At 37.2% G+C, this 13,799-nt stretch overlaps 1 protein-coding gene across 8 annotated transcripts in view; it reads left to right on the top strand.

The window, feature by feature from the left end:
* Nucleotides 1-1,917: 1,917 nt before the first annotated feature.
* Nucleotides 1,918-13,799, top strand: part of LOC134528125 (uncharacterized) — a 37,207-nt gene continuing 25,325 nt past the window's right edge. For 5 of the 8 annotated variants that reach the window (XR_010074351.1, XR_010074350.1, XM_063361435.1 and 2 more), the window contains exons 1-5: nucleotides 1,976-2,245; nucleotides 2,895-3,383; nucleotides 4,607-4,777; nucleotides 10,033-10,289; nucleotides 13,154-13,309. Coding sequence is in view for 6 of the 8 variants with exons in the window: in XM_063361435.1 (XP_063217505.1) it covers nucleotides 2,234-2,245; nucleotides 2,895-3,383; nucleotides 4,607-4,777; nucleotides 10,033-10,289; nucleotides 13,154-13,309 (1,085 nt within the window). In the remaining 2 variants the exon portion in view is untranslated. Of the gene's footprint in view, nucleotides 2,246-2,894; nucleotides 3,384-4,606; nucleotides 4,778-10,032; nucleotides 10,290-13,153; nucleotides 13,310-13,799 lie in introns of all 8 variants that reach the window. The other 3 variants (XM_063361433.1, XM_063361438.1, XM_063361436.1) reach the window with 3 other exon arrangements.

Raw genomic sequence — 13,799 nt, 5'->3', positions numbered from 1 at the left:
CAAGGAAAAGGCAAACTTGTTGGCCATGCAGTACATGTCAGTGTTCGAGAAGGGAAAACAGTGGGAAAGGAAACATGCTGAGCATACTACAGGGCGACATGAGAAACGGCTTGAGATCAGGAAGGAAGAAATTGAGAAAGTAGTGAAAAGGTTAGACAGCAGGAAAGCCATAGGTAAGGATGGCATAGGGAATGGGATGATAAAGCTGGGGGGGCAAGCCATGGTGAAGTACCTGGAGCTGCTATTCAGTAGATCGATGCAGGAGAGCAAGTTGCCGCAAGAATGGAAGGAGGCGGTGGTGGTACCGATATACAAGAAGGGGGGTAGCAAAGAGGACCCAGCCAGCTATAGACCTGTTAGTATCACGTCGGCGGTGGGCAAGGTGATGGAGAGGTTAGTGCACAGGCATGTGGTAGGGGAGCTGAATGGTAAAAAGTGGATTGACAGGAGACAGCATGGATTTCGAAGGGGATATTCGTGTGAGACTCAGCTGGCTGGACTGTTGGAGGAGCTGGTGGAGGGGGTAGATAATGGTCTACAGATTGATGCCTGCTTCATCGATTTTGAAAAAGCATTCGATAAAGTTCCTCACGAAAAAATGATGAAAAAAGTGGAGGGAGCTATAAGTGACAGGAGGGTGGTGGGTTGGATTGGTGACTTCATAAGTAACCGGACACAGAGGGTACGTGTGGAGGAGGAGTTACATCAGGGGTGCCGCAGGGCAGTGTGCTTGGCCCACTTCTCTTTACCATAATGATGAATGATATTGGAGAGAAGATACAAGGGCATATTAGGCTTTTTGCAGACGACTGCGTGGTTTACATGGATGCGGAGAGAAATGGGTTACAGGAGGATCTGGAAAGGCTGGAAGAATGGGTGGAAAATAATGGTATGAAAATAAATGTGGGAAAGACGAAAGTGGTCAGGTTTACCAGGAAGAGGAAGATTGTCAGGAGGGAATATCGCTGGAGGGGAGACGTGATAAGTGAGGCCGACAGCTATAAATATCTAGGGGTGGTGCTGCAGGGTAACCTGGGGTGGGGGGAGCATGTAGACAAGGTAGTGAAGAAGAGCCGACAGGCCCTGGGCATGCTGGGACGAGTGCTCAGGGGGGGAAAACAGCAGCATACATGACAAGGCCTATAAAACTATGGTCCGCCCCATGATGGAGTATGCCGCAGCAGTGTGGGACCCATACACGGCAGTTCTTGAGAGGGAGCTGGAGGGGGTGCAGAGGAGAGCAGCTAGATGGGTGAAGGGCAAGTGGAGGAGAACGGGCAGAGAAGGGAAGGGGGAGTGCAGTACCACAGAGATGATGATAGGAATGAGATGGGAGAGCTTAAAGGATAGAAGACAGAAGGAGAGATTGGTCAAGATGTACCAGGTGCTGAGTGGAGTGGGAGGATGGGGAGAGCTGGGGGGCAAAGTCAAAATGGGAATGCCTAGAAGTAGAAAGGAAAATACTAGGAAGGTTTTCAAAGAGAGGAGGAGAACAGAAAGGGGAAAAAATGCGATGGTCGTGAGAACAGTAGGGGAATGGAATAGGCTGGAGGAGGAGTGTGTGGCGGCTGGGAGTGTGGACCAGTTCAGAAGGAGAGTGAGGGGGAAGTAGGGAGAATGCTTGCCACCGGGCACTTTGTACCCAATTGCAGCTAATTTAAATTAAAATAAACAAAATATTACTTATGTTTTATTTTTGATAATTAATTATAAAAACAACTGTAACATTAACAATAGATTTCTAGAAGTCTCAGAAAATTAGTTAGTGGGTAGTCTGTGACTTAATCAATGATATTTCATTGATTTTCATCATATAATTGGTTTTCAAACACTAGTGTAGCAATTACAAGCTAATAAAAATACTGTTTGTGTTTTTTAAAATATTTTATCTATTTAATTATCGTACTCTATGCCGTTGTTATATTTATGGCCGAATGGGTTTTGTTTATTTTTATTGTGCGAATAACTGAACAGATGTAACATGTAAATAAGTTACAAACTTTGATATGTTAATATTTTTAGTGATCAAGTTTCTTTTTATCATCTAGTTTTTAATCCTGTATTTTATTTAAACATTTTAATATGTGTAATCGTAAATAAATTTTACAATGAAAATTGACAATTTTTTAAAATTCTTTGAATTGCCGTGCTAGGGGATACTTTCTTAGCATAAGTACAGTTGTGTCCTCACTTTATCTTTAAAGAAGTTTGTGAACACATCAGGCATTTAGTAATGAAGCGGAAGGTGAGGTTTTAATAAAATATTAGTACCTGTGATCGTTTGCATATTTACCTATTTTATTTAACAGTGTGTTCAAAATTTATTTTTAATTTAAGAAGCCACAAATTGAGTTTATGCTCGTATTTGCTTACACATCGACATTTACATTCTGGTCAGAGATAGCTGATCTCTTTGAACAAACAATTTATTATACAATTTCAGTACTTTCCTAGATAGATGTTCTGAAAAAAATATATTTAAATAGCATTTTTCAGTTCCTCTTATTATATATTTGATGAATCTGTAAAACGACATTGTACCTAATATTTCAAGTGATTTGACAGTATTTTTACTGTTTTGAACAACTGGTTAGGTTATGTTAAGATGTGTTTAAAAATACTCCAAAATAGTTTGAAATCTGTGTTTAGTAGGTTAGTTACATTTAAAGTATTAAATCATATGAAACGTTATGAAGTTCAGTCAGCTTCATTAAAAAATACTTTAAAATGGTGTGAACGATTTGTTAGGTACCTAATGTTAACTACATTTAAAATACTGATCATATTTTAGGACAAGTACTCAAAATCACCGTTTTCTGAATTAAATTTTTTTTTATATGAGCACTTACTACTCTAGGAAATTACCTAATAGTGATGCACTTGACGTGGTTCAGGTGGAGGAGGAGTCGGAAGAGGGGGACCTGCAGCACAACAGGAACTTCAGCTTGCCTCCGCCGCCCATGCAGCACCAGTCCCCGCCGCCCATGCAGCACCACACCCCGCCACCCATGCACAACCACCCCCCACCGCCCATGCAGCACCACACCCCACCACCCATGCACAACCAGCCCGCGCCGCCCATGTCGCACTTCGTCGGCCGGGGGAGGGGCCCCTGGATGCAGCGCAGGCAGCAGCACGGGCGCGGGGGCGGCTTCGGGGCGGCGGGTGGCGCGAACGGTTCCATGGTCAACGGCGAGATGCATGGCGGCCAGCCCTTCTTCAGGGGCGGTCCCAGGGGCATGCTGGGCAACCGCGGGATGCCTGGCAACCGCAGGATGCCGGGCAACCGCGGCATGCCCCCTGGCAACCGCGGCATGCCCCCTGGCAACTGCGACTTCTTCCCCCGGAGCCAGGGAAACCCTCGCTTTGGCAACTCTTTCCAGGTATCGATAAAAGTTCCACATCACGTGTCCAAGTTTATTCCTTCATCCTGATGGTATGTTCCTGTATGCGTTAATCCTGTGGTACATTCTGCTTGCTGTTTTAATTTAGTATGTTTGAAAATCATGGACATAACTTGAAATAATTGTTTGTATTTTGAGATTCAAATTTTTGTTTGGCCACAATCTTTCGTGGTACTAAATTAAAACAAGCATCATGTACCACAATGTCAGTATATACACAATCAAACCATCAGGATCACAGAATAAACTTGGATACTTGGTACAGAACAATTACTCAGGTATCTGCAAGTGCTTACCTTTGAAGACAGCAAAGCTGAAATCGTACAAAACTGTATTCATGCCAGGAATGTGATGTTTGCTAGGCTCTTAAGCTAGCTTTCAAGAGAGATATTCTATGTATTTCGCAGCTGCAAGTTTATATCTCACAAAATATCAGTTGGTATAATATGTGCTAAGTTTTATTGCAATATTACACCACTTGCTGTGAATGACAGATTCTGCTGGTCCTTCTGTCTTGACCATTTGACTACCTTTTGCTCAAAAAATATCAGTCGGAAGTATACAGTATTTATCTGTGCAAAGAGAAATCTTGTGAAACGAGCTAGGCCTATCTGGTTGAGCAGAGTGTTTATTGCACATTGCAAAATAAAATAATGGCATCATGGCAGCGTAATGAAAATTTGGGTATGAGTGAAAGACATTTTCTGTGATTTGTTTTATTCTTAGCTACCTACTTTTTATTGTAACCTAGCATTAAAGTTCACGTATTTCTTTGTGCGGCGCCATGGTTTTTTTTTTTTTTTTTTTTTTAAAAGGATCCTCTGTGGCCGTAATGGCTAATAGATCTGGCTTCTCAACTTCCCAGACTGACAAAATATTTTAGAGGCACTGAGTCGTTTTCTAAGTGGTTCACAGCCTGCTACAGTCTTGGAAGTCCCATCACTTTGTGTGTGTGACTGTGCCGCTTAAAACATTACCTTGGTAATTGCCCCTTCTTAAAAATATATAAATTTTGGATTACTAGCTATCCTAGACAAATGCAGTTCAGCTAATGTAGCCAACAATTAAAATATCAAACTACATTTAATGCAATTTCACAGAATTGAAGGAACTCAAAAATACCATTTTCAGAATTTTATTTTTATTTGTTGAGGAGAGCGCTTGGCCTAGCAAACGGGCGACGCTGCTGTGCGTCTTGTCAGCAGAGGGAGTTCCACCAGGGCATGCCGTGGAGCCAGCCGCCCCGGCACATGTACCAGCAGCAGCAGCAGCAGCAGCAGCAGATGCCGTACCCGCAGCAGATGCAGGCCCAGCAGATGAAGGCGGACGCCGACGCGTGCGGGCAAGGAGGCTCCCCCTCGTCCCAGCACAAGGTGCCCGCGTCATCAGAGCGAGCGTAGCCCGCCCAAGGCTGGTTCCAAATGCGGTGAAACACTCTTTAACATGCTCGGCTAAGGACCCCGCCCACATAGACACTCATGCGGTGTTCAGAGCTTCCGGAAAAAAAAATCGGTTGTCTGTAAAGTCGGTTTACGGACGTTAGTTTAACGTTACGTCATTACAAAACATTGATGAAATGATTTCATACTTTTATGAATAAAATTGAATCAATTTTATTGAATTATCACTATTTTTTACGGATACAAAGAAGGAGTGAAATGATATCTACAATTTAATTGATAAATTAATTTTATTTGCACTCATTATTTCAAATATGTTTATTACTTTAACGAAGAGATTATTTTAACTATAACTTTTATACATGTTTGCTATTTAACTTCTTCCAATCTGTGTTATTCTGTTAAGGATAGGACGATGATAGGAAAAGTAGGAAACAAATGGGAGTGTTACAAGTTTTATGTGCCTTGAAAAAGTCAAATCAATGGTTGTTCCAATCGAGTGGAAGAGAGATAGATGCGGCGCAACCGTACAATGAGCGTAACGGGACAATGAGTCATCCTTTTTCGTGCGTGCAGCCGGCGTTCATCGATTTATTAGACGTCACGTCAAAAACCACACATTTTTAAAACTGCTTAAGATATCAGAGTGGTGTCTATGAAAAGCATCTAAGAATACACTGAGAGTGTTTACTGAATCTTAAGAAGAGTGAAAATGGCTGAAACGTGTGTTTTCAAGGTAATACCTTTGAATATATATACTGTATAGAAGTCGCCAGCCCAGGTTAAAATTTCTAATACGGTTTTGAGGTAGTTGGTTAATTCACTGCCGCAATCGCCACCATCTCTAGGGCATCGACTTGTGGTGGTCCCTAGCGGACAAGTGTCGAACTCTTCAAACACCCTTCCCCCTCCCGTTGAACGACCTTGATCTGCAGTGAATGATTGGTGGGGGGTGCGGGGAATGACAGCGGGCGACAGTGCTTCGCTCTAACGTGTAAATAACAACTAAGACGATACAGGGCGTTACGGCAGCGCACTGCAGCGGTGAAGTTCCCAAGCTGCTCATCATACGCTTCTGAAAAACGTAGAGTAAATCCTATCCACTCGCAACTTCTATACAGTATATATATTCAAAGGTAATACTTAGGCATAAAACTCACAATACAGATTCTTGAAAGCACTTGCATTACACCTTCATCTTTATTTCCCAGCCATATAACATTTTGGCCATCACTCAAATCTCATAGTTGCCCTGTGCACGACAAGAAGTCCGCACGCCAGTTCAGAGGCGATCCTGCACTAGAAGCTCCAGAGAGCGTCGCACTTATCATCCTGCCTCACTTACGCATACACACACACCCTTACTATGCAGGCCCTCGGTGCATTTTCAGTAACTATTCCTCTCAATTTACCTAGATTGCATTTCATGTTTCATCACAAGTTTGGCCACCAGATATTCAGTAAGTGGTATCTAATATTGGTATAAAGTCATGTAAGTGTTCATAATTATGTACACGTGTGTCATTCTACAGATTCTTATTAATGTTTAGCTAGTATTGGGTGCAAAATCTTCAACCAAAAAACAAATTCTGGATAGGATTGTAATGAATATAATACTAGTATGTCAAGAAAACGAAATAATAAACATACCGTGTGAGAGTGGGTCTTATAGGGAAGATAAGGGTTTTCGACAGTTTTTATGCCATTGCAATTTTTAACTTTTAATATTGAAATCTTGCTTTCATTAAGGCATATAACACAAAGAATTTTTAACTGACACTAACATAGTATTATTACAAATCATTAAAAAAAATTTAAATTCTAATGCCAATGTCTTCTCAGTAAACTATTATCCTCAAGCATCTGTTAAATTATATAACAAGGATAAATTTTGAAATATATATAAAAATAAATGTATGGCCTAAAAACTTCAAACCAAAATGCTGTATTTCTTTTGTAAATTACATCACAGACAGAATATTTTTAATTGAAATCCACCATGCCATGCATAAATCATTTAACAAGTTTTATGGTGCTGGTGCAGATATTCACATTTCATATTTATCTGTATGAGATAAAGTGAATTAACTGCAGAAACTATGATTTGTTATAAAAAAAAAGTCAGTATATTATTTATATCCAAATTAGGTAAATTTTAAACATTTAAAATTAAATCTGAGTTATGATAAAATATGTAAAAATTCCCATAGTAAGTTTTCTTTGAAGTTTAAATAAGCTCCTGTAATTTTGCAAAATTTCCTGTAAAAACCACTGCTTTAAATAAACCATTTTAAGAAACGTTAGTAAGCAAAAATGTTCGAGAAAATTGTATTAAAATGTTTCAATTTTGAACTTGGTAATAAATTATCTTGTTCTTAACATGGCTTTAGACCTGGTATGTCAACCTCTTCCAATCTTGCTACTGACAGGGATAAGGCGGATGCTTGTTCTTCGACTTTACCAAGGCATATGATACCATGAATCATTCCTTATTACTTCAAAGATATCCAATTTAGTTTTAAGTGGTAGTTATGTATGTGAATTGGTTCTTCAGTTTTGTAGATGATATAATTTCTTTGTATCTATAAACAAAGGAAAATCTCTTTACTTCATACGTGCTCTGGTGTTCCACAGGGTGGTACATTGTCACCATTACTTTTCAACATCTTTATCAGTGACATAACTGGTGCCATCAATAACTTTACGAGAATTCTTTTTGCTAATGATTTGAATATATACAGTAAAATTTCTATAATTAATGACTTTCTATTATTTCAAAATGACATCATTCAAGTTAATAATTAGTGTTCAAGTTTTCTGGTCTTCCTTATTAAAAATAAAACAAAGTTAATTTTCTTCACCAGAAAATTTCACCCAATCAAATATGATGCAACTCGATAACTCTATAATCTCTTCGATCTTCCTGTATCAAAGATCTAGGAATCACCTTAGATTCTAAATTATACTTTAATAATCATATAGATTATTTATGTGTTTCTTCCTGTAGAAGTCTTGCCTTATTAAATACATTACCTTTTTTTTCTAATATTTCTGATTCAATCCTTGCACTTTATTTAGCCTTTATTAGAACCAAATTAGATTATTGCTCTGTTATTTGGAATAGTATTGACAACATATAGTAAAAAAAATTGAAGATATTCAAAATAAAATTATTAAATTAATAAATGTAAAGAAGCTTCCACAGCCAACCCTGATTCTTCTTTCAGATTGCAGAACTCAGATGCTGTGTTTGTTCAAGAGTGCTATAATTTCAAAATTAAATTCAATTATGTTCTCGCTAATTCAGCTCTAAGAATCCCTAAAATGTATAGTCATCTGCAATCCTCCCTACAAACTACAAACCCTTGACAAGAATAATGATCTTATATACCGACTAATATCAAACTTTAATAAAATGAGTATGCAATTTAGTTAAGTAGCTCACAAATCTAGTAGTTTACAAATTAACGATTATTTTTCTTGTAATACAGGTATTATATAAATGTTACTTTTAGTACTTATGTTATTTCTTTATGCAATATAGTATATTTATTCATAAATTGTATTTTTAGCAGTCTTATTTTGTACTTTGTAATTCATTATTTTTACCGTATATTACTATTATCATTGTAATTATTTTAATCCTATGTTATATTAATTGTATATGTTGTGTGTAATTTTATATCCTTTATGTTTTTTGTTTAACGTGTACTGTTTTGGTCGCTGCAAGTGTCCAGCTCACTCACCTTACGTGTGTTGGCCATTTGCGGATGTGCCTATCTGCTGTGGTTCCCACTCTTGGTGCCGATGAAGTGGCAGGGGGGGGGGGGGGGTTATCTATTACTTGCAGTGACCAGCCATGTCTATATCGTGAATATTTGTGTCGTGCCCACCTCTGAAGCCCTTGGCTGTTGGTGGGCATTGACAATTAAAATAAAATAAAAAAATTTTTTGCACTTCAAATTTTTCTTAGCAAAGTTGCTAAGAATTCACTGCTAAGGGGCTTTTCGCACCATATTTATATTTAGCTTCAAAACCACAATTTTAGTGTTTTAGGGCCGTCAGCCAGTCACAGGTGAACACACTGACATTTGTAACTGATGCTGCAAGGCATGGGTAATGAAATTTGTTTGTTAAGTTTTATGGCAGCAGTTTTTCAGTCACTTGGAGCGTTAACTTCAAGGTGGAGTGGGGTTATAATCAAACTAAAACGCTAAAATAACTTTTTTATTTTATGTTTGTTTCAGAAATAGACAAAATTCAATCAGGTATTTAAATATTTTGTATGGTAACGATAGTAAAAACATTAAGAGAGTCAGGACAGAAGAAAAAAAACCAGACAAAACACAAGAATATAAAACTCACATTTTTCAACCACATATTAGCTTTCATCAGGAGTAGAGAAGGCACTGACTGTATACACGTGTACAGTTTTCTAGATTCTCAATTACAGTACACTCCCGATTATCCGCGAAATTAAGTGGCAGGGCCACCGCGGATAAAAAATCGCGGATAATCTGCAAAATAGCCGAAAATGGGAAACAAAAAAGGACACATTAATTTGAACTTAAAAATCTACAAATTTATGTACAGTAAAAGTTACAATTAACAGTAAAAATTATTAAATGATGCTAAAATTTTAGTATTTTACTGAATAATTAACATACAATACATTTCAGTGATGTAAACATAAAAGTGTTCGGTACTTACTTCGTTTCAAGGATACAGTACATACTGTACGTACTCGGAGACTTCATTAGACACTAAAAAAGCACAACTTTTAAATTTACAAATTTTGAAAAAAATCAGTCACTTGCTTCTCTTTCTTGCTTTGGAAACATCTTTTCTTAATTATTGATTGAATTTCCGCAACTTAAGTTTTTCAGCCAACTGCGCATCGTCGTCTTGTTCCCCTAAATAGTGAAGCAGTCCGACGATGTGTTGCAAAGCCGCTTCGTGAGTCATCTGCGCCTTCGCACTGGGCTCACCTGTGGCGTTTTACTGTATACTGCACACAATGCACTCGTCAGTAGAGTTGAAATTTGCTCACTTTTAATAAAATACAGATTTACAGATGTGCTGTATGTTTTCGTAGCATGCGCGGATAATCCGCACCGCGGATCATCCGCCCGTGGATAATAGGGAGTTTACTGTGCTTTTGATTATCACAGTGGTATTGACGTTTGTTTGCTGTATTTGAAGTGTTGGCATGTCGAACGGTGTTTCAGGTGCAGGTCCACGGCGACGAGACGTTCACAAAGTCCAAGTCGAGCAAGCGCCGCCCCATGTCCCAGAGCTACCCGTCGCGACCCTGGAACAAGGAGGACGCGGAGAGGGCGCTGCAGGAGGAGTCGGCGCACATGAAGGGCCTGAAGAGCCACAGCCTGGTGGTACGGTTCCCCGACCCGGAGCTCAGCAAGGACATCGTCAAGTCCTTCCACCCGAGCATCGAGAACGTCCACTTCCAAATCCCGAGCGGAGCGAGGTCAGCTGTTCCCTGTGGTCCTGCCTTACGAGTAGGGACAAGATTTTATGATTTCATGATTTTATTTTTAGTCAATTGTATTTTTAAAACAAGGATTTTTTCATTTTATTTTCATACATTGTCTTCATTCATAAAAATACTGAATTCAATAAAAATGAAACTGAAATTTTTCTTAATACTTATTTCACAAAAAATAGTCTCATTTTGACTGATACATTGAGCACTTATACAAAAACATAATTAGTAATGAGCATACCCAAACGGTACTGTTAAGAAATATAAAATATACTGGCGTATGGATCACATATTATTTTATGCATAATTTTAATTTACCATCAATGATTTTACCGTAAGATAAGATTAAATTCTGATAGTTTGAGATAAGTTTTGACAATTTGCTGATTGATTTCATGTTCTTAGTTACATTTTAGTGCTAAATCGTGTATAAACTTGCATTTCGGTGTTATCGCGAGTTACCACATAACCGTACCTCTATCAGTGAATGTAGGTACATGCATGACGTAGATCGCATTGACTAGCAAATTCTCTGCATTTTTTGTTGCATGATTGGTAAAATAAAATTGAAATGTATCTAATTTTCAATCCATAAATTTGAAAAAGAAGGGATTAATATAAAGACAAATGTAGGAAAGAGGAAAGATTTGTTTAAAGCTGTTTATTTTCTAAGTAGGCATGATTTTTAGGTGTCTCATTAAGTCATTATGTCTTAATTTAACCAGAAGACACTAGAAGATTTTTAAAACATTTTTTTACTAATTATTACTATCAATTCTGATTGAAAACAAAATAGTTAAAGTTTTTCTTAGGATTGTGTGTCTTTTGATAGCCACAGCATAAAAATTAAATGAAAAATTGTTGGTATTCACATCACGGAAATTTTTGAAATATCCAAAAAAAGTCACAAAATAGTTTTTTTTGGGACTGAAAAAATTAAAGCCCTCTTTCATGTAGCTCAAACTATGATAAAAATCAATGACTTGACAGCTGTGATGGACAGGGAAGAAGGAAAGAAAATGCACATTATTTTTATTTTATTTTATGCTAGCAGAACAGTAGCAGAATTTAGGAATTTGTTTGTTACATTACAGGTTGGCCCAGCTAAGCAACCCAGAATAGTAACAAGACACTTTAATTACTGTAAAGTTTATGATGTTTTTATATGATTTGGAAGTTATGTTTTTAAGTTTGTCTTGTTGCCAACATTGAGGATGAATTATGCTTAGTTCGCTGTTACTTTATTTGGAAACGTGAAGTCTTCTATTGCCGGTTATTTTAAGTATAATCTTTGCTCTTGCAGTTAAAGGTAACATTAATGTGATAAAATAATTTTTAAGATTAAAAAATAAAATCCTATTGTATGAGCCGAAAGTGCTCTGTCAGTGACATCATTCCACTTATAACTTTTTAATTTCGCATTATAATCAAAAATGTTAATTGCAGTTGTATGTATTCTCAAGTATATTCTCTAAATGAACCCATACTTACAATTGGATTCAGTGTGTTGCATTATTGAGAAAAAAATTATATTCTTTATTATAATGAAAACATGTTGTGACAAATTCTACATTTGTAAATGCAAAGAAGTGGAAATAACACAAATATTGTATGCTGTGAAGTAAAAAAAAAAATGTTAAAGGATTACGTAAATGCTTTGTGTGTTTCGTAATCACGGTTATTTTCTTTGCTGTGTATGTAACCATCGGTTTCGGCGTGCCGCAACTTGAACACAGGTTCACACTAGAATGCGCGAAGAGGTACTCTGGCCTGGCAGGTAGCGGACGACACAGCTGTTACAGCGTGTTCTTTCGCTCGTTCTATTCACAGCTGACGACAACAGAAGCACGAATATCACACAGCGTTTAACTTAACCCTTACTTAGCTGCTAAGAGTATGTAAGATTTATTGAAGTTGAATTAGTGTTAAATATTACCGCGGTAACTGTACGGTGTTATGTAAAAGATTCCTTTGGAAACCATTTGCTGCAGTGGAATTGTTTGTTAGTGCAAATTGTTTGAACAACGTTTTAATTCGAGTGTTCAATAATCGTGTTAATTTCCATGTGCAAACTAAAAACATTATTGGTGAAGAGTTTGTTATAATTTATAACACAACTTAATAGTGACCTGCATAACTTGCATGATCTTTTTAATCCATTCTACAATAATTTTACAGTGCTTCGAAATTATTTTTCTGTAAATTTTAGCTACAAACTGTACATCATAAAATTATAAATTACAAATTCAAGCTTCCAAATCATATAACTTGTTACTGCCTTTTCACTGTCTATATGTCTATAACATGGAACATTTCTTAGTGGCTTGAATTTGACAAATAATTAAAAATTATGTTTCAAATTTGTTATGTTTTATAGGTAAATAGGTGTCATTTTAACATGTTTTATATATTTTTAGTGTTTCCTGTGGTTGATGCATTATTTACTAATTTACAAATCTTACCGAAATAAATTTTACATTTAATGGAAAAATACACAAAAACCCTAAAGTATACATTTTTATAGGTCAAACATTTTTATTTTGATAAACATCCGTGAAACTTAAAATTAACTTTTCATAATTAAATACACGTTACTTAATTGTATATATCATAGTTATATGGACATTCCAAGATCTATGGCGCTAGTAAAATTATGTTTAGTTTATAATTTATGTGTAGTCGTTTTCTCGAGAATTAATATACTTTCTAAAGTTCAAAGATCTAGGTATTTTAATTTTTAGTATTTCTTCCGATCTTCATCAGTTTAGCATTTTGTAAGTTAATTATAACATTAAAGATTGGAAGACAGTGGAAGGAAACACATTAATATTTTTTTTTACTTACCGCAGGTATTGTTTCATACAGCTGACTGAGGACGCAGACCCTGACGAGGCGATAGAGGAGATGCAGAAAATCGAATTCGGATGTGGCAATCTGGTGGTCGAGAAGAAGTACGCTAAAGAAGAGGAGGAGGAGCTGTGTCCCGAGGACATCGACCCGTACACGTGAGTGGGCGGGCGGGGACGCTACCAGTGCGCGTCCAGGACTCGTTGAAGGCATTTACCGGTGTCGAGTTACTAGCTGAAGAACCCGGTGTTGCGGGGCTCACCACATCGTGAAGAGTCTTTCTCTTGGTCAGATATAATACGACAACGCGACAGCCTTTGCCACGGAGACAAAGAAAGCGTCAGACTTAAAATTTTGTTGAACTTAATGTTGAAGAACATGAAATTCTAATTTTTAACACCCCACAACTCCCCTTGTGAGCTGATTTTCGTAAAATCTGATCTCAGCCTATGTAGGTCTTATATTTACGGAGAATTCGTTGTGTGTATGTCAGTGAGTGGTCTTTTGCTTTATATATTATGTATGATTATATTTATGTGTGTGTGTATATGTACATATGTATAAATATGGTTTTGAGGGCTTGTACTTAGAATATTATCATTTGAATAATTTTTTTCGCTTTTAGTTTTTTATTTAGGCTATTGTTTA

The sequence above is a fragment of the Bacillus rossius genome, chromosome 1 (assembly GCF_032445375.1).
Source record: "Bacillus rossius redtenbacheri isolate Brsri chromosome 1, Brsri_v3, whole genome shotgun sequence".
Taxonomy (NCBI): domain Eukaryota; kingdom Metazoa; phylum Arthropoda; class Insecta; order Phasmatodea; family Bacillidae; genus Bacillus; species Bacillus rossius.
Note: the sequence above shows the minus strand (reverse complement) of the source record. Positions and strands in the feature narration are given on the sequence as shown.